Below are 23,836 nucleotides of genomic sequence, written 5' to 3'. Positions count from 1 at the left end.
CCACCCAAGATGGACCACTCAAAGGGAAACAGACCACTCCAAAGCGATTCGCTGGGAGTCCTGGCTTAGCTTTTAAGCACTTTTGAAAGCTTAGACATACAAGTTCTTTCCGCCAAAAGGCACGGAGGAAAAAAGGCAAAGCCTCTGCAAGCCCCCAACCCATTCTACAGGACGTGAAGTAAGAGTTACTTAGCATTGATCAGACTACCAAACTGTATCTTTTCAGAGACAAATACCTTTCTATACAGCTCTCAATTCATAGCCTTGTATATGGGTTTAAGAAACTCTTGGACTACTACAGCAGTCATCTCCAAAGTCTTCACTAGCTTTACATGAACACAGAACAGAGTTTGACCATTGCAGCAAAGAGACAAATAGGGTTTTAAGTTCCAGCCAACCTTGGGGAAGGCAATGCTCAACTACCTTCAATAAATACCTGCTAAGGCACAGTCAACAGTCTTTTAGGCATCTTCAGATGCCTAAAATAAAATTACTAGGATACAAACCAAATGCTGCCAGCTCAGGTTCCTTCTTCCATTTCCCCAGTGAAGCAGGAGGATTGAGCCATATCACTGTATTATGCAAGAGTAAGTCCCCCATCGAAAGGTCTGCAACCTGCCAATACAAACATATGCACAAAGACACAATGTGTATTCAGTTCAAGAAAGCTTACCTGAATTTTCAGTTCAAGAAAACTTGCTTGAAGTTTATTCCTAAACAAATAAACACCCTACAAGCAAACTTTTGGAATATTTCATCGGATGACTGCAAGCATGTGCAAACAGACTATGACAGCAACAGATGCATGTAAATCCTTAACTGGTGAGAATAAATTACAAGTCAAACTCAAAGCTTGGCTTTTGCAATTTGGTGGGAAGTCAGGGCAAAACCCAGATGCTTTCCCTGCATTTTTTCCCTTTGTCCACCTTTCTCCCTACAGTTTATTTCTGTTTTGTTTGAACATTTAAGCATAGCCCCCATCATGCACACATAGTTTGAGGTAAAGTTTGGAGACCTCATCATGTGAAGCGGTCAAAGCACTTCCTCCCCACAGTTGCTATGGCTCTTGATTTTGCCCAAAGGCTCATCCGTGGAAACTACATTGGTGGAAATGGACTAATAAAGGAGTTCTCAACAACTGATGGGAGATGGCTACTAACATTGCAGCAACCCGATCTTTCACTTTGACTTACAGTCTCCCAGAGTGACAAATCAAGGGCTATCCCCAATCCAGGGGCCATGTTATCCCATTCCTCCCCCCTCCTCTCAGTGAAGTCTGACTTTTGCCAAAGGATGCCATGGATACCATCAGCACAACAACCTGAGGTCTCCCCAGTTAGAAGAGCAACACTAAGATATGCATTTAGTCTCCTCTCCCAGCTTAACACCAAACCACAATTGCTCTCCCAACAGAAGTCCTGACACACTCCCTCCACCACTGCTTGCCAGCACCAACCCTACACTCTGCTCTCTACCCACCATCTGATCCTCCTTCCTGCTGCTGCTATCCAGCTCTCGCACCCAAAGCTTCCTCAACACTACTCAATCCCAGACCTTCTTTGCCTTGTAGCCCAATGCCTCTTATGTTTGTTCTTCACCCTGGCTGTTGGCAAAACCCCATTACCATTACTTCATACAGTCATGCCTCTCTCCAGCCTTCACCTACAGCGCTGCTCCCATTGGCCCTTTAGTATGTCTCTACCTCTTCCTTGAGTCCCCCTTGACCTTCCTCTGTTCCCCCCCTACTGTGCACCACTCTCTTTCACTCTGTCGTTGGACTGCAGACCTATGTTCTGTCAGTAAATGGAGAGTCCAGGTATCAGCCTCAAACTTCAAGACACCTTCCACAGGTTTCCGAGATGGTCAGCCAGGACTCTGCCACACTGGATCTTCATGTGTTTCCGTATGCACCATATGAGACACCTAGACCAAAGCCCAGGGCTGTCTCACATAATAAGCCCGCTAACACACTTTCTAAAAGAGAAACAGAAGTTTCTCATACACCACACCTCACATTTTGATCTCTTTAAAGTGATTACAGAGCTAAGTACAGACTTGCCTCAGCATGCCAGTCCACTCAGACTGGTGGGGCGAGACTATTCATGTGGAATGAGGACAGCTAACACATTGACATCAAAATAGTGAACTGCAGGTTGGGATGTGATTTTGACCCAAGCACAACACTGAAGGTGAATTAACCCAATACTTCTTTACGTTGGTCCCATTTATTGAACAATACGTGGAAAAGCAGTTTTTTAATTGGATTGGGATTTATCCGTTTGCATCAGGAGCCACTTAAATGACATAGTACAAAAGGCAAATATTTGATACAATTTAACGTACAATTCACGCTACAGGTACAAAACAACCAGCCTTTTTCTCTTAAATTTGATCATCCTGTTACCTCTTTTTTCTCCCCTGTTTGTTCTGCTATGAGTTGGTCAAACACTGCCCCATATTCTTCATGGATTTTCTGCATTTCATTAATGTGGCTGGCAACCTTGTTCATTGTTTTTATGGCCACTAGAAGAAATACAGAGAGACAGGGGAAGAGACAAAAGGTATTTTTAAGCCTGAGAGGAAGGGGGAGGAAGAGGATTCCAGATCAGCAGTTGAACGGGGAAGAGCAACATCGGTTAGCTCCTTACCATCAAGGTGATAATGTTCCTCACTGTCTACATCAGTCAGAGCAAAGAGCTCCTTCAGCAGGAGAGGGTATTTCAGTATTCGCTGGATGGGTTTGATGAGGTAAGACTCCAGCGTGGATGAGTGCTGCCGTCGGGGATTCTGAGCATCCAGAAATGCCTTGAAAGCAGTGTCTGTCTTGGCTGTAAGATTAAAATGAAGTGATTGGATAAATCAAAAATCATAACAGCTGCTCTGATAAAGTGACTTTTCCAGTTTTAAATTAATTTATCCAGAGACATTTTGCAAAGAAGTGCAGATTTATCAGATCCACAGTATTAAATTTATGCACTTGAGGTTTTGAGTTACTGACACTTTGCCACAGATATGCTATGTATGATTTAACATCCGACACCCACCTACCCTACCAATATGTGCAGTTTTTAATTTCACTCTCTGCAGTATTTCTGGCCTTCTAACTATTTTAGGGCAGCATAAATTGTTTTAATCATCTGTTTCCTTTAAGAAAAGGCTCAGTTTGGGTATTTGTAAGAAGTCAGTACTCATAAGTCTAGCCTGACAGGTACACCTACAATATTGGCAAGTCTGGTTATTATTACCTCATTAAGATTTACAATGCAGTACTGAACAACGACAACAAAAACCAAGAGCTAGTAAGGAGGCAGGAAGCAGTAAACTTGTGATAGTACAACATATTTTGGGAGCACAGGCAGACTGGACACCTGATTGCTACCATCTTTTCTACGTGACTGCTACTGAATTTATAAAAATACCACTTTCTCTGTTGCTCCCCTCTGCTAGAACATAAATTTGTACAGGGAGGGAAGTATGGAGAAGGTGGTATTTTTAGATATTCAAGTTATTCAGTGCAGGAACATTTCCACACAATTGCTTTTGTTTGAGCCATGTCCCCTACTGAGGCTGGGTGGGTGTTTTGCAGACAGTCACCTGATTTCAATAAAGCAACTTCAGTTTCAAATCCAAAAGCCACCTGCACCTCAGCTGAGAACATCAAATTGCACTTGAAATATACTCCCAGGCTTTTAAAGAGATTTATCACTAGAATAAAATTTTCAGTTCTGTTTGTGCCGTGATTCAGGCACAACCATTCCTCATTTATAAATACAGTCAGCAATGAAAAAGCAAAACAAAACCACCAGATCTGCCTAGTCTGCAGCCTTAACATTAAGGGCTAACAATGCTGAAAGAAAGCATGGATGTGAATAGCAACAAATCGTTTATTCATATATTCCACAGAGCTGCCAAGTATTCTTTGCAGCATGGTAAATAAGAGTTTACGAGTAGAAATGAAAAAAACGTGCATAGCAAAAACAACCCAAAAACCAAACAAGAAACAAACAAACAAAAAAACCAAACCCAAAACTTTTAATTGTCACGCATCCAGATGTTCTTTGAAAACTAAGAGCTCATCTCTTAGTGGCATTGCTCCTACAACTGAAACCATTTGTTTATTTAATGTCTTGGCCAAAAACAAATTGCATGGAGCACTGCTAACTCTAAGAGATTAACACTTCCACAGGGGAAAAAAAACATCACTCCAAGGCAAGGAGGCCCATGAGCATTTATAAGCCAGACCACAGTTCATTTATCTCCATTTCAGCAAGCCAAGCTCTACTAGGAATTCATACATGGAAACTTCTCAGGCAAATTGGAAGCAAGGTGAGAGGAAGAAGAGAGGGGAGAGAGAGCACAGTGAAGTTAAAATATTTAGACAGCTTCCATAAAACATTCCCCCAGGCTGATCCTTTCCTAGTGGCTGTCAGCGTTCAACCACATTGGCCGGAGCTTCAGTGGGATTGTGACTAGCAAGGATTCACAGCACAAACTCTAGGAGGATCCAGAGGTCATTAAAAGTATCACCGCTCCTCCTTCCAAAGTACACAGTGATCCATTAGCACATGCCACATCGGTGATTTATGAAATCTTTCCACTCCCCACATGACCGAAGAGAAACTGAACACGTCAGGTGAGAGTAAATGAAGTGTGGGGGGAAAAACTACACGTTAAGTTAATGACCTCTTGTAATGGGCTTCTTGGGTATCATTACATCGATGGTGGTCCAAGAACACCCATGGCACAGAGCTCTCCGCAAGCCTCTCAGGCAGATGGATTTACTTCCCTACCGCAAAGGCTCCTGGAGAGCAACCAGGCACACGTGTGCTCCCGTTCCTCTGCCACAACTTGCCCTGCGTGGCTTGGGGTGCAGAGGCCACCTCTCACCACCCACAAAGACAACCTGCACCAGCCTAAACCAACACATCACTGCAGCATCTCTCTCTCTGCATGCCCAGGTCTGTTTGTCCAGCACATGGCTCTTACCTTTCACCAGTACTTTGGGGACTTTTGTGTGGCTGGCACAGAAGGCACTGTACAGCTTGAACCGGTCAGCATAGTAAAGAAAGGATCCACCCAAGGAAAATAACACTTTCTAGGATTAAAAAGAAAAAAAGAAAAAAAAAAAAGCATTAGAAGGAAAAAGCACATGAAAGCCAGTTATTTTCCCTTCTGCCAGGTCACCTGAAGTTTCCATTTCGCTTTTGGATGACAGGACAACATGCTCTTAGAGTGTTTTCACACCATCTAGCATGAAACAGGCCTAACCTTAGTGTCTGGTTTCAGGCTATGTGAATCATTAGCCAAGTTCCAGTTAGGACGGTCTAGAGACACCACTGACTATAGAGGGAATTAGGTTGACAGCTCTAGAACTGTAGTTAAATGCCTGACCTTAAAACCTCATTGATGTAAGTAATGACCAGAGGCCACAAAAAGGACTGGTTGTATCTGGCTTTGTAATGGATCAAGACACTAAGGAGCTACAAGCAAGACTATTATCCCCCTGCACAAACACACCAAGGTCTTCACTCTCTTGAAAATGAGTTTGTGTTGAGGGCCAAACACGATCTTTCCCTAAGACGTCTATGCCACTGTCAAGCGTTTGGTCTGCCACTTAGGAACAAGACAATGTGGTGTGGGGAGGGCAAGACAACACATGGGCAGCTTACCTACAGTCAGCAGAAGGAAAGTAACTGCAGAACTGAAACCATGATCCTAAAGTCCCATTTCACACAATGCTTTCAGACTATGCCCATAGGACAGAACTTAAAGTGAAGTTGATATGCTTTTTATGGAAAGAGGTGGAAGCATTAGCACTCAGAACACAGAGTTCTCTCCATAAGGAGGCTTCCTCCACACTCTTAAAGCTCAGAGTGTACAGTGGCCACAGAGGCTTCCTCCACCAAAAAAAAGTGTCTCTGTGCTTCTCTATTAAGGACACATTTCCTACTAAGCAAAAGCTGTGTTCTAGTTACGCAAGGGCAGCGTTCATGACTGATGCTTATTTTAAACAAGCACCTGTTGGCAAAGCCATACATGCACAAAAAGACAAATTCTTTCAGTAGTTCTTCCATGGCTGTATGTTAGCTGAAGAGCAATCGCAGTGGAATTATTATTATTATTCATCAATACATCCTGTCCTCTACCAAGGTGAGTGCTCAAAGCAAGAGTAAAATTCCCCAAAGGCAAGACACTGTATTAGCTACTTGCCATACATCCAGTACCTGACAGCATCAGAAATAAAACGAAATTTCTGTTTCCACATTTTCCTATTTTTTTTAAATGACGTTTATATACCTTTAGTTTACATTTCTACCGTTGATGCATATCTGCTGCTAGTTTGAAGCATTTTGCCATATAGTTCCACTACGCATCAAAAGCCCAAATACAGAATTCAATTTACAGTTCTGATCTGTAGTCCTAGTGGGCTTCTGAACTACTACATTAGACTTGTCAGGACAAAGGTTTTACATAACTTTCCACTTCTAGCTTCTCCTGACAGCCCGAGACAAGAAATCTGGCAGAAGGGCAAGAATAGCGTCTAAAAGCACACAGTGTTACAGATTTCTAGTGCTCTGTGTGGCTAAATGTACCATAAATTACAATTGCAGCAGGAAGTTCTTCAAACAGCTCCAGTATTAGCTAAAAATTATTCTCAAGTGTAAGTAGATGTAGTTTTTTACATGACCAGTGACAGTAGTCATACAAATACGATGGAGAGTGTTAAAGGACTACTCAGAATGTAAACAATGAGATTACCTTAAATTGCTCAACTTTTTCAAGCTTTTCCAGGTCTGGAACCAGCCTTACTCCATCTTCGAGAGTTTTCAAGAACTCTACCTGGAATGCTACCATTTCAGTCAGATTTCCAAAGAGAACATCCAGCTGATAAGAGGAAAAACAAAGAGCAAGATGCTGAAAATATCACTTTGTGGCTAAATCAGATTCTCTAGAACTTCAGTAATCCTCAGTCCAATTGTATAATCAGTGTGATGTCAGGAAAAAAAAAAACCCTAGACACTATATATTACTGAGAAGTATCTTTATACTCTACTCAGTCCATTACTTAAAAGAAACGGAATTCAAAATTTCTCCATAGCCCTTGCTCAAACAAGCAAGTCAAGCTGGGGGGGTGGGTGGAGCAGAGAGGTGTGTGTAAGCTACCTAGCAAAAAAGATAAGCAACAGTTAACATACCTCATCTGGTGTGAGGAACGTTTCTTTTTGTAGAGGCTTCAGGTATCTCTCCATTAGACAATTTAAGTCCTAAAAATTCAGAAAAAGATTCCCATGTTGGTGCCTCAAACTGCCTCTGAATATTTATCAAAGTGGCAAAGATTACCATTTACCTAGTCTATTCATTTTTCTTTTTCATGCATAAGACAAAACAGTTGGATTTCATAGAATTTAAGACAGTAAAAGGAAACATTTAGACAGTTTTACTTACAAAATCAATACTGGATTTTATTGAGCAGTGTTCCTCTGCACACCAGCTAATTTCAAAATGAGAGCGTAAGAATTTGGAAAGTCTACTTAATTCAGAGGTTTAAGTTACTATTCTAGGGACAGATTGTAGATTTGAATGTAAGTTAACTAAGAGATACACGCATGAAACAAAATTTGAAGTATTAGAGAATAAACTAACAAAACTTTCCAGAAGGAGGAGAAATGTTAGTAGACCGAAACAACACAGAGACCCCTTACTTTGACATAGGTGCGTTCTGTCTCAAGAAGTTCACAGATAACCTTTCGCAGTTTATCTGCATCTGTGAGTTGTCTCATTGTGGCCAGCTGGGGTCCTGTAAATTCCGGAGGATGAGCACTTGAATCAGAAGGGTTCATTTCATGCAGACTGCGACAGAAAGCAGCGACCTGCTCTGTACTCTTTAAAAAGAAGGAAGAGGAAAGACCAGCTGTAATATTTTGAGTAAGAGCTATAGGAATGATGGAGCTGAGAAGCCTTTGCAGTTAAGCAGTTGCAGCTTGGGGGCTTTTTAACAAAGTCCAGAAGTGCATGCATCATTTCATATATCTGTTTTTCCTATCTCTCAGTGGCTGTGGATAAGGAGGGCAGGTGGGCGGGGGCGGGGTGGGCAGAAGAGTTGCACAATTCCAGTTAATTGAAGTGCTGTTCAGTAACATTCCTGGTTTCAGATAAGCATGAACTTTAATTAAAATAGGCTCGTCCAACACTTAAGATTGAAAAACAAACAAACAAAAAGGCCCAAGAATTGGGAACCAAAAATGACTGTGCAAACAAAACACGAACCCCAGCCCTCCGCCAGTTCCCTAATCTAGTTTGCAAGAATCTTGTGAGTAGCTGTGTCAACACAGCCAAGGAGACAACAGGGAGACAGAACCCCTTTAAGCTGTTTTTCGGGGAAGCAGAGACACCTGGGGAGCCAAAGCCTCTCAAGGCCTCAAACGTCAAGCTCTTTGGGAAAGTAACTGTATATCTGGTCTACGTCTGGAAACATGCCTTGCAGGGTGAATTTCTTCCCCCTAAGTCAGGTTTTTCAGAGCTGCTACATCTAGCTGGTTTCTTTAATGTTTAATCAGCTGTCTCTATATAGAGACAGTTATCCTCTCTTCACCTCCTCATGTTAGATCACCTTCTCGCATCTTTCGTTACGCCGAAAAGTCGGAAGCAGGTATAGTCTCTGGTGTCAGTGACGACAGCCCCAGGCTTCTAGGGTTGCCAAAGCAGTGGCGTGCCCTGTCTCCATCCCTCCTGGGGACCTGGAGGGAGCACGGGAGGGAAAAGAGCTGCTGCACTTGATCGCACCTCTCTAACCTTCTGTGTCTAATCCTGCCATGGTATCTTAATCCAGATTTAGTGACTTCCCAGCACTGCCTCTATAGCCCTCCAGTCCATACTAAAACAACTTACCCAAAAATTAGCCTGCTCAAACAGAGCATATACAAAGAGAGGAGAGGAGGAAAATAAAAGCAAAAAGCACATCACCACTTTGCAGTTTGGAGACAGAGCCCTGCCCCCTGGGAGATCACTCCCACCAGCTGGTAGCAACAACATCACCCGGAGCCTGCACCACCCCACACCTTTGTGATGACCCAGTGCTGAGCAATTCTGCTCATACATAGCTGTTCTCCCTTCTCAGTGCACCTATGGCACTACACAGCCACAAAGCCCAAAAGGAACATTAACCATGCCAGTGACATGTAAGGGATTTCCTTCCGTAACACAGTTGCTCTCCCTAAAGGTATCTTTTGGCTGCGGGTGCTCACCTGAATGTACCACTGCAAGGCAGTAAAGATCCTTGTTATGCAGAGGACAATTTTCGTCAGGACACAAGTGTAAGCAACAAACTAACTGTAACTGACTATGCAAAAATGCTTGTTGGACACAGTTTATTACAGGAAAAATATTCATCTTCAGTATCTGAGGTCTAAGTCTGATGAGGAAGAAAGGAGAGGCGTTGTGAGTTGAGGACAGGGGGAAGCAGTGAGTTGAACCAGACCATTTCCAACTAACTCAGCTTCTGGTAATGGCACACGTCAGAGTTGGATTTGTTAGTCAAAGTAATTAATTTATCAGTAAGGTTCCACCTATACTCGCTGTACTCTTAAGTATACCCAAAGCATACCCAAACTTTTAGGCTAAGTTTGCATTAGATTTCAACAGGTGATCCCAACAGCCCCAAATCCACAAAGTGCAGGAGGTGAAAGCCTGGCTTCAGCACAAGCACAGAAACCTGCCCGAGTTACCTGCTCTCCTGGAAAGGGGCAAAGAACTGACAACTAACAGACGTTAATCTGAGCCTGCAGAGACCCAGGATAGGCAGGGTTTTCCTCAGAAACATTTAGCTTTATTAAGACTGTTTCAAGAAAAGAATACTTGAGGAAGGCATATCCAGTGAGATTTTGCTGGAAGAGCCAATTGTACAATTAAAAATAGTTATCACGTATAAAGCAAGGATGGAATCAAATTCCAAAAATAAACCAAGTGTTTTAAGCAGTTCATGTCTGATACCCCGCAGACAGCTCACCATCCGGTTCACGCACTTGCAATAAGTGGCAGGGAAAGATAGGTCACCCAGAAAGAGTAAAAATCCACTTACACCATGAAACACCAGCTTAACACTAACAAGTACTTGAAAATTGGATAACTGTCATACAGGCATGCTGTCTGCCCCAGCAGCAGTTACACCCATATGCCAAAAAGGAAGTGTAGAAGACTCCTAGAAGCCTTATCTCCACTTGCGCACAGTTAACAGACCACTCGCTGACTTCAGCCATGCCCAGCCCCAGCCCGCAGCAGGGCCGAGCTCTGCCTCACCACTGCCCTGCCTCACATCTTTTACCTATTTCCCAAGTATCATTCACCTTATACTCTTTGGACAGACGAACAGTCTCAAGCACAATAATGTTCACAAATCTGTTTTCTTGCTTGCTCATTGAACAAACTGCCTTGTTTCATTCCTGAATGTAATCTTTTCTACCTTATATTTACTTCAAAAAAAAAAAATATCAGTTTCTAGACAGAAAGCTTATGCATATTACAGCCAGGGAGGTTCAGCACACAGCTATTTTGCTGAAAGCTCTCAAAGTATTAATGAGAGCCTTTCTGTCCCCACTTTTATCCAGAAAGTAGATATTCTAGGGAAGGTCTGGAACAGAAACACATCCCTTTATCTCCCAACACCAGCTCTGTTTGCCAGCTGCTATAACAATAGCACTGAACCAGGATTTCTCTAGAAGAATTACGGCATCATGCTTCAGGCACAATTCTGCAAGCAATCCCACCTAGCAACCTTAAAATGAGATGAAAGGCTGCTATAACTGGGCTGTAGAGTGAAGTTTACTTTGTAATTACACTAACTCCTTCTTTGCAGGGGGCTCGGCAGAGGAGCTAAGCCCACACCCTTCCCATGCAGGAGAAGTAAGTCCTTAAATTCATCAAGCATGTTGATGCTGCCCACAGTGGGGAGTTTTGGCTGCCTGCCCTATGGTTGTGAGAGCTGAGTGCCGCTTCCTCTTGCACTCACTGTATAAAGACATAAGGGTGCCTGGGCATCAGGCAGATTGCCCCCTTTAACGGCATGCAGCACCTCTGTTCCGCCACGGACGGCAAACGCTAAGCACTATTGATCTCCCAACAAAACTCAAGCAAATTGCATCCTTTCATGCATTGCCAGGACTGCTAATGACATTGCACAATAACAAAAAGCCTCTACAGGGTATATACGTTACAGCTCAGCCTCGAATTTATAACCTGAAAATTAAAACAGCATGGAAACTCGTTTAACTGCTAATTACTTAGACTAGTCACGTTGCACAGCAGATCTGCTCACCAAATACAGCATACGGTACAGAGAGTCTCCAGCTCTCCCAGCGCTTTCATTCTTGAGTTTACGGTTAACTCTCCAAAGAGCCGACATTGCTGGAAAGGCAGTATTGCCAGAGCTGTCACTCAGCTAGGAGGAAAATCCCAGTTGTCCGCATATTCAGCTGATCCAAAAGGCTTTCCCACTCCAGACAGATACTCCGTGCTGCTTACTTGGCACACAACACAGAAGACGGCCGTATTTTAATAAGGAAGTGACCATATTTCTCTAAGCACAGCCTTTCCGCATGTGTCATTTGCCGCCAGCCTCGTTCACTCACCACATCAGCTGGAAGTAGGAGCCGGCTACCAGTCGAAGCTGAGAACTCAACGCTGCTTTTCATAGATTCGTTAAGAGGAAAACTTCAGCAGAGAGGCTGAAATGCAGCAAAGCAGAGGTGAAGGCAGCCCAGGAATATAAATGTCTGTTGCCTGCGGCTGAGCACGACCTGATTGGCTACGAATGGCACAGCCGAAGAATATTAAGCATGCGAAGGGACAGAGGCACAGAATTAAAAGAACTTAAAAAAAGCTAGTTATGCTACTGAAAAACCTACCCCTCAAATCCCTGTTTTAATCCTTTCACATCTACTGCAAGAATTTGAAGGTTCTGAGACTTAATTCTGGTCTTGGATAATGCTGCAGAAAGAAGATGACCTATTTTCTCTGAAAAAATACCTCTAAATGCTATAAGCATGTACACACACAGCCCATTACAGCACACTCCCCTAAGCACAAGTGCTGCAAGGTAATTAGCTTTTATTCCAAGAGGCAGATGTCTTTAATTAGGAACTGGGAGAAATTAGTGTCCTGCAGTATTTTAACTGATGTCAGTTTTTAAACACATCCCCAATTAAATTCAAAGGGCCATTACAGGAAGAAGTATGCACAAAGACTGATCTTGAGATGCAACACAACACCTATCTCAGCCTTTGGTAACCTGCAACATTAAGAACTCACACATTCACTCAGTTTTCAGGGTAACTCTTTTAAACCCCAGTTTATTCTAAAATATTTTAAAGGCCAAAACAGTCAGGTCATCACAGAGGCAAGTAACCATTTAAGAAATTACTCTGGTACGAAACGTTCCCGATATTCTGTTGAACTGGAGACTGACAGAGGGGCATAATCTACATTTCATAAACAGCCTGAAACCTGAATTCACATGCTAGAAGAAAACAAGCCCAAAGAGGTGGCAGAGAGCATGCTTTCCTCTTTCCTACCCTTCTCCCAACCAGCTCTCTCCTCTTGGCTCCCCAACAAAATGGGGAGAGAAGGGAAGGTCGGGAGCACACCCCAGAAAGCAACCGGGAGAACAACTCAGGCCACTGTCAGTTGCATGGCTTAATGGAAAAGAGTTGCACCCAGAAAGCATACCTGCTTGCTACTGTTCACATAGATTTCAACCCAAGAGATTTCAACCTAAGAGGGCTGGTTGATGCAGGGAAGGCACCACGAAATTAGATAGAGAGCGAGTCCAGAGAATAGCTATCCCACACCACTGCACTGCTGACACCTCAACACACCTTGGAAAGGGACTTCTAGTATTTTATCAGAATAGTTCTACAGATACTCCATTTTTGCTTATTATTATGATTCCTCTGACAATAGCAATGGAGACATAAACTAGACGTTATCAGGTCTTTAAGATATACTGAAGGTAAGATTTTCTGAAAAGGGAGGAATCCTCAGAGGCACTGGTGTACCCTGCAAATCCTTCACCACCATCAACAGCTTAGAGACTTTTGCAGATTAAGAAACAAATGCACCACTACTAAGGAAACACACGCCCACATGCACACATGCTGGGCTGAGGGAAGGGAAAGAGACAGCTGGGAGGGAGGAGGAAGAGAAAGGGAGACACCTTTGAGTACCTCTCATGTACCTATCACCTACGTGAGAAAGTCAGAAGGGACCGAAGCGCAGCTCTTGGTAGGATTTCACACAGCTTACCTTCATAAAAGGCCTTCATAAAACCCAGCCTGTGCTACAAGAGCGGATGAAGGAGAGCTGCAGCGCTGCATTCCTCTCCTTTTCCCATGAATTATTAACTCTCCCCTAGGATCGCTTTGCTAGCTGGAGAGCCGGGAAGTTTCCCTGGAGAAGCTTGGAGCCCTCCTCCTCTGAAGCACACCGCGGGCATCAGCAGACCGCCAGCACCAAGGCGCGGAGCGGTGGTGTTTGCAGGATTAAGCCCTACCTCAGGATCATGCTATCACACAGCAAAAGACAACCCAAACGCTATTTTCAGATCTTCAGCTGCTAATGCTGCATCTGCGCTCAAAGAAGGGGAGCTCTGCATTCAGGTGGGATCGTCCAGTGTAGTTAAACTGGATTTCCTCTGCTGCCCAGCGGTGAATGGATAAGAGTGCTCCTACCCTGCTTTTGCCAAGAAGGGCAGAAAATAAAACGCTCCCTTGAGCCCCACCATCCTAGACAGACTGGAAGCTGTGGCAGTAATGGCAATAGAGGAGAACATGCCCCTCCTGATGGTATGACTGCAGAGTATTTCACCTCCAACGTACAAAAATATCCTCTGTAAAAGAGCGCTGAGGATATCAGCTTAACCTTCTGCGTCATAATCCTAGGAGCACAGAAAGGTGTGGCAGTGCACGGACAGGAAAACACCTTTGCTTTTTCCTCACCATATCAGCCAGGTGATAACCTTCCATGCAAGAAACACATTACAGACTCCATACACTCCGTGCAGATTGGCGCTTCCATGCACACACAAAAGCAAAGGAATTAGGAAAACTCTCCCATTGATTGAGCTTTTTTAGGTTAGATTTTTGTTATATTTAAAAATTAGCACGTGATTAGCAAGCAATGACATATTCGCCTCTACCATATCCTGGAATTCTCTAAAGGCTTTGCAAAATAGCTTGGGGGTTTCTGCAGCTTTCGTTAGAGAGGAACCACAGAGAAAGCCCACTTAGTACAAAGCTCTTCTACGTGAACAGGGACAGTGGCATTCATGAGTTTGCCAAATTGAGCACACTGTGTATTATATGTACAAGTGTGCTTCTTTTTTTTTAAGGAAGGACATTTCAAGCAGTTTGTCCCATAACAGAATGTGAAGTAAAATGCCTCACTCTCCTCTGTATCACACAAACAAAACAAGACATTTTTCTGCATTTTAAAAGAAAACATGTATTGACATCAACACTTCATTTGTAGAAAGACAGCCTTTCCACTCATTGGAAACCAAGGCTTGCTGGAATCACAAGTTACTCTTCCAGTATAAGAATATTAAGTATTAGAGCTGCTAACACACATTTCTCAATTTAACTAAATCTGCTGAGCCACAAAGCTAATTGTGTAATCCTTACGCCTTGCTTCAGGCAATTACAGCTCTGAAGATCCAGGAGGCAAGATGCAAAATGGAACCCCACAGCCTGTCGCCGAGTTCAGAAAAAGAAACCTACACAGAAAAGACAGCAAGAACATTTATTCCCCAAGCAGCTATGTATTATGCTCGGTGCTCTTCCACAGTTTCAGCATTTAACAGAAGAGATTCCTTTCAGAGCATATGAAAATCCCACATATTTACAGTTGAAAATCCTAAAGTATCAACAAACACTTCCACTTACTCAGGAAGAAATTCGTTGTACCTTCAAGCAAAAGTCCCGTAAACAAACTGAAAGAGTAATCACCTTCTCTGCATGCAAGCTCTGCATATATTTAATGCATAGGAATGTTTCCTCTTATCTGACTTCCACGGTCTGGCTATCAAAGACAAAACTACAGGCTAGTGTGACATAAGAGATCAGGAAACAAGAGGCCAGGGTCTTTTCCTTCCTTTTGCTACAGTGACAAGTACAATAGCAGAGGGACCAGTTCAGAGTTCACTGTAACAAATTTTAGTTAAAACAAGAGCTGAGAAAAAACACACCTGTATGTAAGCACAGACTGAGCGAGATCTGATACTCATTAGATCACAAATTTTATAGAAAAATAGCTGTACGCTCTCACCCTCACCTATGCAACAAATGCCTAAAAGCAGTCAGTGCCTGCAAAATAATCTCACTGGATTCTGCCACAAAAGCCACTATCATCACACCTTATGTTGTGTAAAGCTCCCCAGCACCAGAGCAAGTGCAAGCTACCAACCACTGCGAAACCCACCCCTTAATAGATGGCAATTAGCAATCCATTTGCACAACCTCTTAGCTATAATTGGAGAGTTTTGCTTCAATTTAAGGTAGATTGGCTATAATTAGTTTGCATTGAAAAACTAGGATGTGCGCTACACTATTGATTTAAGGAAATGCTGTTTAATTTATGTTCCTCCTATGCCTAGAAATCAAGATAGAATAAGTAATTGTAATAATCCAACTAATCTCTCGGTCTAGCTGCCCTGCTATGGTGAAGGAGGTGATAAACCTGCCCATTTAAAAACTATCTGGGAATATTATCACAAGATACTGAAAATGGGAACCAACCCTGGGAAAAGGGCACAAGTCTTGCTTAAGAGGTAGCGATGTGCCATAATGAAAGCTGTAATTTGTTACATTCAATATCATCTGTAAACACCTTAAAAGTAAGATCAACATTTTCTTGGAAAGATGCTCTCTAATTGTGTGCAGCTGTAAAGTCAGCATATCAGGTGTGAGCGTACTGTGCTTTCGCTCCCTGTCATGTGAAAATGAAACTTCCTCACCTTGCTCATCTTATCGGCCTCATCAGATGACTCCAAGTCTTGCGCTTCTGCCTCCTCTGGAGCTGCCTCAACAGAGCTGTCCGGGTCGCCGCAAAGTGAGTGCCCTGGTGAAATTGAGATGTGTGTGAAAACCCAGCCATAATTTCAAAAAATTCAAAAAGCTGAGAGCAACAGACATGGCGTTCCCATGGAGGGCCAGGCCCCATCCTGCATGCAGGTACATGCCAACAAGATGTTAATGCCGGAGGCACTCAATGACCACAAAGGACTCCCTCAGTTTACAGCAGGGGCCAGATTTAACTACAGGTGTAAAAACAAACAGGTTATGCCCAGACACACTATTTAGTGGAAACTATGAAAGCTGATTCAGAGATAAGGCTAAAATGCCACACTGAAATTCTTATGTTTATTATTAATTTCTTGGCTGGTGAGCAATTGCCTACCTTTATACTTCAGTGGTTTCAGATGGAAACGGCAGTATGTGAATGGGCAGGCTGTGCCAAGAAGCAACCCTTGGCCAGCCCTTCCCCTGAGTTAAGTCAGATGTGATGATTTTAAATTGCGTGCGGTTTTGGCCTAACACACCCACTACTGAGTTTCAATGTTGATTTTTAAGGAAACAAACTCAGTTTTAGCAGTTTTGAGGAGTCTACTGCATTAACTGAAAACTAGGTTTCATTTCCATCAGTACGTGGCAACAACTATGCACCCCTATGCCTGAACACTCTTCTGGAGACTATGTTGTTGATACAGCTAATAATTCTTCTGTGACTTCTTGTAAATGATGAGTTACCTGTGAGTGACAAAAGAAACAGGAGAACTAATCTCAGCCTGAGAGCTCTGTGCACAAATAACTTTTTTTGGGATCTCATTCTGTGACTCAAGTAGCTGTAAGAAGCAGTATTACTACAGCTTAGCCAGCCTTCACAGAAAAACAGATTTCCTATACATTCAACTTCTAGCCATGGCAAATCCTAATGACCAGTGACAGACTGAACTCTGCCAGGAAATTCCTACATGCCTCAACTGACCTTCAAGCCAGCATAAAAAGACACTTTACAGCAGCTGAGTCTGAACACTAATTCCTGTTACCTTTCCCCTCTCCTCCCCTCAACCCTATAAGGAAGAGTTTTACCTCTAGTGCCACTCCTGGGGCTGGGTGGGGAAGGGTGGCTTCTGAGTACGCCTCCCTGCCCGCATCCTGCCACACGAATAGGACAGTGAAATGTCCCACTAGGGATTTTACCTTTTATTCCATTATGTTTATTCTTCAGGTAATGCAGAAAACATAATCAAAGTTCAATGGATGCAGCAACACAGAAGAATCCCTGCTTTTTAAAACCCAAGACTCAACAGACTATATTAACATAATTTTTGGTTGTATTGTGAGCACATAGCATTTAAGCATTTTGGTGGAAAACCAACACTTTTCTGTAGCAGAACAGAATTTTTTTCAAACCAGTGGGTGGGGTATTTTTGTGTTTGCTAGTCCTACTAATAGAAGCAGACCAACAGCACACTACCACGTTGTCAGCACCCAGTGGTCCAGCAGCCAACCACTCCTATCCACTACTAGGTTGAAACATGGATGTTTTACAAAGACTTTCAGTGATTTAGCACATAAGATGCAGCATCATTTCTATGTTAGTCCCATGCTGACTCTCATGTTAGTTGCTATTTTCCAATTAGACATTTCAATTTAGGTGAGTCACGTATATTTGTCTATAAGGAGCATTTGGCTAGATAGCAATGTGGTGAGTAAAAAGGCCACAGTGATGATAACACACATCGGTTATACTGATGTATTTCAGTTAAACACTATGTGGTTTGGCCATGAAGGCTGTAATAGCGTGGATGGTTTTTTAAATTCAGATAAAATGGCAAGCTGCTTTAAAATCAAGAGATTTTGAAAAAAACAAACCTGATTGCATACATCTAATACATTTGTTTATATTTATACTGGAACAAAATATATTTCATGATATGGAAATGATAGTCTCTAAGAAATATGTTTCCTAAATAAATAAGAAAAAATCTGCTGCCTCTTCACCACAATTGAAAACCCACTGCTCTTCTTTCAAGGAGTGTTACGTTAATGCATAGTGTTGGCTCATGAACACATCCTAGGCAAGGGTCTCTGCATCAAGACGGAGGGCAGAGATCCAGGTCAGGGTTCTTCAGTACCCATCTTTCAGCTGCTGTCCTTGCAAGCTTTCAGCCACCATTACCAAAAACAATTTTCAGCATTGTACAAGATTTTCACTTTACTGAATCTGGAAGTAATTCAGAAAAATTGGAATTCAGAAAACCAGAATTAAATTCAGGAAATATTCTGTATACTGGGATAGAGCTAAATTGGACATAAAACGAAATTAAAAGGACATAAAAGGCAGCTTATAGTTGAGCTTCCAGAAGACATACATCTCTTCTGAAAAGATAGGGTTTACCTTTCAAATTAATAGATGTTCTTGTAGAGGATGTTTGGCAACACAAAATTCTGTAAGAAGTGAGATTTTCCAAGCCTCGCCCATGATTTGATCAACTTGGACTATTAGCTTTCTGGCCTCTCTATTAATGTGTGAAAAAAAACATCTTAAACCCTTAAGCTATCCATTCAAAAATAAGAGAAAAAATGTGCTATGTGTCATATTTTGTTTTGGGCAGTCTGTGCTTTTTCACTGCAATTAATTTCTCATTATAAGCTGTGTGAAATACATCCTACAGCTGTTTCTCATACCAAGCCAAGGCAAATAATGTTTGTTTTGGGGTTTGGGTTTTTGCTTTTAAGCTACCACTTTTTCTTTTCCTGTATATTAAAACACCACTTAATCTGTTTCCTGCAGTATAAACACTTGTACCCAGTAGACAGCAATCTTTCACTCACGTCTTAATGAGCAGTCACACAGTACATGTGCTCAGGGTATTTCTAATGTCTTAAGCTGCCAAAGCCAATGTCGACTTTAGCAGGTTTATCTGCTGGTTGTTAAACACAGGCAATCAGTTCAATAACGCCACACGTTCCTGCCTTTCAATACCTTCCAGTTACCGTCCCGTTTCTGTCAGGTTCATTACATCATTTTATTTTTGCCCTGTAAATCTTTATTTAGCTCTGGAAGGAGCTCTGAGGACAATGCGCTCATTTCCTCCTGCAGCACCTGAATGCTGCCCAACCCCTACCATTTGCTAGGGATGATAACACATGGGCTTCACTTGACATTAAGTAATTAAAAAGGGAAATCCAAAAAGCAGCAGGAAAGAGGGGTCAAATCCATGTGGCCACCAGCACAGATGGAGGTCACACGAGCTCCCCAGTTGCCTCAGCAGTGTAATATCCATGACATTATGACTAATGCCCATTAAAAAACTCCTACTAATGGCTAGAACTAACAAAATAAAAGGAAGTCTTATATCACTGGAGAAAAGGTGCTGGGGATTAAAGGCCTGAAGAATCACGTAAAGCTTAAGTATCATGCCAACACTTGGCTAAAATTTTCCACGGCTGCTGCTTTCAATTTGCAGGGTTGCTGTTGCTCAAGATTTTAATGAGACTTCCACGATACTCAGTACTTCTCTTAAAGCCCGTTCCTTGGTGCCAGAATGCGGTAGAAATAACTATTCCTAGCCAAGCTATGTCAGCTGCGGTGCAAAGCTCAGAAGTGCACATCCTACTAACACAAAAAGCAGCGTACAAATCAGGAAACCCTCCACGTTCATAATTTTAGCATCTCGATGCCTCATTCCTGAATACGTGGAACTGGCGATACTGAATTTAGTCCCCTCGGTGGCTGCAACGGGGAAGCGTTGGCAAGGACAGCCATCTGCCAGCATGTTATGTGCTGTGGGCCAGAAGCAACAACAGGCTCGGATGGCTGAAAGCTATGGTTTGTAACTTTAAGGTACCTCAGTTTCTCAAGCAGGTTGTTTTTCACATCTCAGTGCCCCACACAACACCTTGCTGTGCAACTGAGGCAGAGATCTGGGACTGCCGCAGCCGGGTGGCAAGTGTCAGGGGCCAAGGAGCTCAGCCTGGTGTCCTTCCCTGCCCGCCTGCCACCGCTCGCTTCCTGCAAAAGGTACGTTGTGCTTCTCTGTACTTTCACTGATGAAACTCAGCGATACTGGAAGTCAAACACAGCAATTGCTTAATTACTTTCAGCAAGAAATAAGGAGTGGCCCCCATCCCAGTTGAAACCACAGAAGAAATATGGACCAGGCAGTACTTGACCACCCCAGCTGAAGCCCAGACAAGACACTCAGGTGTCTGTGCTCCTGCAAGATGTGCAACCGAGGCTTCAGTGGCGAAGTGCTTTCAGCGCCTCATGTTTGACTGTCGTCGTAAAAGAAAAGAGTATGACTTACTTGGACAGTTCAACAGCAACTTCCTAAAACAGGAACAGTAAATTCTAAATGCTCTGGGTGAACAGCCCCACCATGACAACTGAGTACCTTTCAGAAGAGATGCTGTCATAAACGGAACAATTTTAATAGAAATTATTAGGGAACTGTCTCTCAGGTTAAATTTTCATTTGAGACAAAATCTCACCTACAAACCTACAATTAAAAAGGTGTTCTTTTTTAGAAGAATTTTGGTTAGCTTTGAGACACAGAAACTTAAAAGAAGAAAACATCATTTTTACACTGGGGTATTTTGTCCCATTGAGAAGTCCCGCAGAGATGGTAACCTCTCTAAAGACCTGTAAAACCAATCTACAACTACCACAGTTAAAGTCACCTGTGTGGCAAAAGAACAGTATAGGAACTAACTGGGGAATTCTCCCTTTCTTAGAGAGCTACAGAACAAGCCCCGTAAATCTCTTTCGACAGAGCTCTATTGCTTCCCATTTCAACTAGGGAATAAATTGCACAAATATAGAAAAATCTATGCTGGATGTCACTCAATTAATTCAGTCTTCTTGGGAAAAAACACAGATTCAATGAAAACCTCCCCGTACCAACTATACAGCAGCCACTTTTCACCTTCCCCTGGTCACAAGCCTCATCAAACACTTGCAATACACTTGAGTAGCCTGTTTGGAAAAAACAGGAATAAAAATGAAGCATGTGCTCAGTGAGCTTGGAAACCAGGGACACTGAGATCGGAAAAAAACAGCCTTTCTTTCCTTCTGCAAGTACCGTGCTGCAGCTTCGGGCTCACAGAGCCGGCAGGGGGAGCGTCAACACAGCAAGAATATTAAGACTGAAATCCATGGGTAAGGGAGCAGGTATGCTTACTGCAGCTAAAATGGAAAGGGTCAGAAACCCAAAACTGCAATGCAAAAACTAACGTGCTAATAGCCATGCTGCTTATTTCTACAGCAGCTCAGGCAGACTTTAGAAAAGCCAGGAATGAGACCTCCGGACGAAATTCTGACTGAGGCAATATCCTTGAGCTTTGGCTTTTAAGCTTTTAGAAAATAGATCTCATGAACAACAGTTCTGCATGTCTCTGATTAATTATATGCAAGACCCTCAGATTGCTGCTGCAGTAATTGCCCTTGGAATTGTTAAATCAAGCACTCAATGATATCGATATTTTTTAACATGCTACAAAAGGTATGAAATTAGTTGCCTGCCTCAGGAAAATAACCCTGAAAAAATTAAGGTTACTGGTAGTCTCAGCTTGTTCTGAAATCCAAATTACTTAGCCTAAGGGGACTTCTGACAGGATGAGGATGGAATGAAAAATAGTGGCCATTCTTATAGTGCAATGAAAGTGTTTCAGTTTTATATTATAGTCTTTAGAGCACGTGTTAAGTTCAGCCTCTGGTTCTGCTTTCTGAATGACAAAATAATAGACTCCTTAAAAATGCCCAGCTGCTTCATATCTAGAAGATTAATATACCCATTTAAAGCAGGTGTATACTTGCTTTTTTATCATTTATACACTCTGCACAGTGATTTATATGGCTCTCAGTTATCCCTGTAGAGTTACCCCTCATACTAGAGGTCTCCAAAACACAGGAGCATGCAAAGCCTAAACCTCAGAAACTCTACCCCAGAGTGAAAAAGGGTAGTGAATTGTGGGGAGACCACAAACAAATATGGATACTACTTCCATTACCAAATCCCCTTCTAATAACAAAGTATCTTCTTTATGATTTCGGGGAGAGGCAACTCAGCTTTCAGCCTCTCATTCCCTGGACTGAGTGGAGCAGAAGGGTGAGACAAAACACTCCTCATGGGGAGGGGAGGCAGCTCTCACCCATCCTTTGGGGCAATAAGGAAAACATGCTGTGGGGCTCCAGACAGAATGAGAGTTTGTCCTCCTCAACCAGATTTATGCAGACTGCGTTAGCAGGACAGTAGACTGAAAGCCAGGAAAAGCAATAATAGATGAAAGGAACAAAACCTGTGGCACTGCAAGCCTGATGCAGCATGAATTCCTAGAGGAATGTATTATCATACCCAAGATTATATTTTTCACATCAGTTAGAGATATAAAATCCAAGGTCTTTTCAAGAATAACCTGTTAAGTAAACACAATAAAGTAACCACTGCCACCGAGCTGATTTTGCGCTCTAGCCCCAACCTCATTATATACAAGGTAGTTCCAGATAATGAAACAGCTGTAAGAGACATCGTATTTAGCAGGAGCACTGGCAGTCACTTCAGGGAGATTGACTCCCAAAAACACAGCCCCACTATGCTCCTGGAAGACCTCCCACAGAGTAATAAGGCATTAGGAAAGCTTCCTGAAAAAAATTAACCCATCATCTTTCTGTTGGAAACACACAAAATGATTTGCCTCACACAAAGTATCTACCCTTTGCTGCCTTCATAGCCGATGAAGAATTGCTAGTGAAGAAGATAATGACAGGACATCAGCATGATCGGTCAACCAGACCCTGAATTTCTGGAGAATGGATGTGCCTACAGGTGATTTATACCTGCTGGCATTCTGGCCAGCAGTGTTTCACCCCCCTGATGAAAGGGGATCTACACTACTTCAGGACCGAAGAAAAAATCTGCATGCTATAAATAAAGCATATAACAGAAATCACTGAGCTGATTTGCGTAGCCAGCCAAACTGCCAGTAATCAACAAGGACACAAATAAATGGGTCAGTGGGTATTTCATACTTGACTGCTCTCTACAAGAAGCTGTGGAGCCGAGACCAAAAATCTAAGATACAGCCACAGTCTCCCAAATAAAAACACGTACCCCTTTTTAAAATTTCACATGGATCCCATTTTAGGTAACAAATACCCCAGAAAAGCACATGGCCAGAAGAAAGGCATCAGTAAAACATGGTGTTCTACAAATACCTAAAAAGAGAGAAATTTATGGGGAAGATCAAAACACCTGCCTCCCAATTGCACACTTGGGTGCAGATCCTTGATTTCGTTCCCACCTCAGGCTAAGTCATCCCAAATTAGAGCATCAGCGTTGTTTAGCTTTAAACACCATCTTAACATCATTCTTCAGAGGCATATTTCATATGGCAACTGCAGGCACTTTCAGAAGCTGCCAGAGACACTGCACATCTGCTGCTCAGTTATTCTTTTGCTTCTGTTGGTTAAAAGAGTATTCCTCCCGCTTTGAGGAGGAATGAAGGTGATTCCCACCTCAGCGTTTGCTGCGTTTTGAAGGAAAGCACCTGTCAAGAGAGCTCTAGCTTCTGTGCCGCCTGTTGCCTGAAAAAGAGAGCGAAGGAGCAGACTACAGCACACCAAAAGTGAAGGGCAGCTGTACTGAGAGAAATCTGAAGGGAAAAGGAAGCCCTAAAGCTTATCCCTGGTCCTGGGGAGCTACTTAAGAAGTAGGCACTTTGGCCCACCAGACAGTTCAGATGGTCACTGCAGGACATGGAAAAACAAGCAGCCGTTCCACACC

At 42.8% G+C, this 23,836-nt stretch overlaps 1 protein-coding gene across 9 annotated transcripts in view; it reads right to left on the bottom strand.

Moving 5' to 3' along the window:
* The window catches only part of TIAM1 (TIAM Rac1 associated GEF 1), a 194,957-nt gene that overhangs the window by 8,518 nt on the left and 162,603 nt on the right, over positions 1-23,836 (bottom strand). For 8 of the 9 annotated variants that reach the window (XR_012661949.1, XM_075101147.1, XM_075101100.1 and 5 more), the window contains 8 exons: positions 16,004-16,107; positions 7,704-7,883; positions 7,197-7,265; positions 6,760-6,885; positions 4,987-5,095; positions 2,649-2,828; positions 2,405-2,523; positions 507-615 (listed from right to left, as the gene is read on the bottom strand). Coding sequence is in view for 8 of the 9 variants with exons in the window: in XM_075101147.1 (XP_074957248.1) it covers positions 507-615; positions 2,405-2,523; positions 2,649-2,828; positions 4,987-5,095; positions 6,760-6,885; positions 7,197-7,265; positions 7,704-7,883; positions 16,004-16,107 (996 nt within the window). In the remaining variant the exon portion in view is untranslated. Of the gene's footprint in view, positions 1-506; positions 616-2,404; positions 2,524-2,648; positions 2,829-4,986; positions 5,096-6,759; positions 6,886-7,196; positions 7,266-7,703; positions 7,884-11,311; positions 11,613-16,003; positions 16,108-23,836 lie in introns of those variants that run through there. The other variant, XM_075101157.1, reaches the window with a different exon arrangement.

The sequence above is a fragment of the Phalacrocorax aristotelis genome, chromosome 1, assembly GCF_949628215.1.
Source record: "Phalacrocorax aristotelis chromosome 1, bGulAri2.1, whole genome shotgun sequence".
Taxonomy (NCBI): domain Eukaryota; kingdom Metazoa; phylum Chordata; class Aves; order Suliformes; family Phalacrocoracidae; genus Phalacrocorax; species Phalacrocorax aristotelis.
This window is presented reverse-complemented; position numbering and strand designations above follow the sequence as displayed.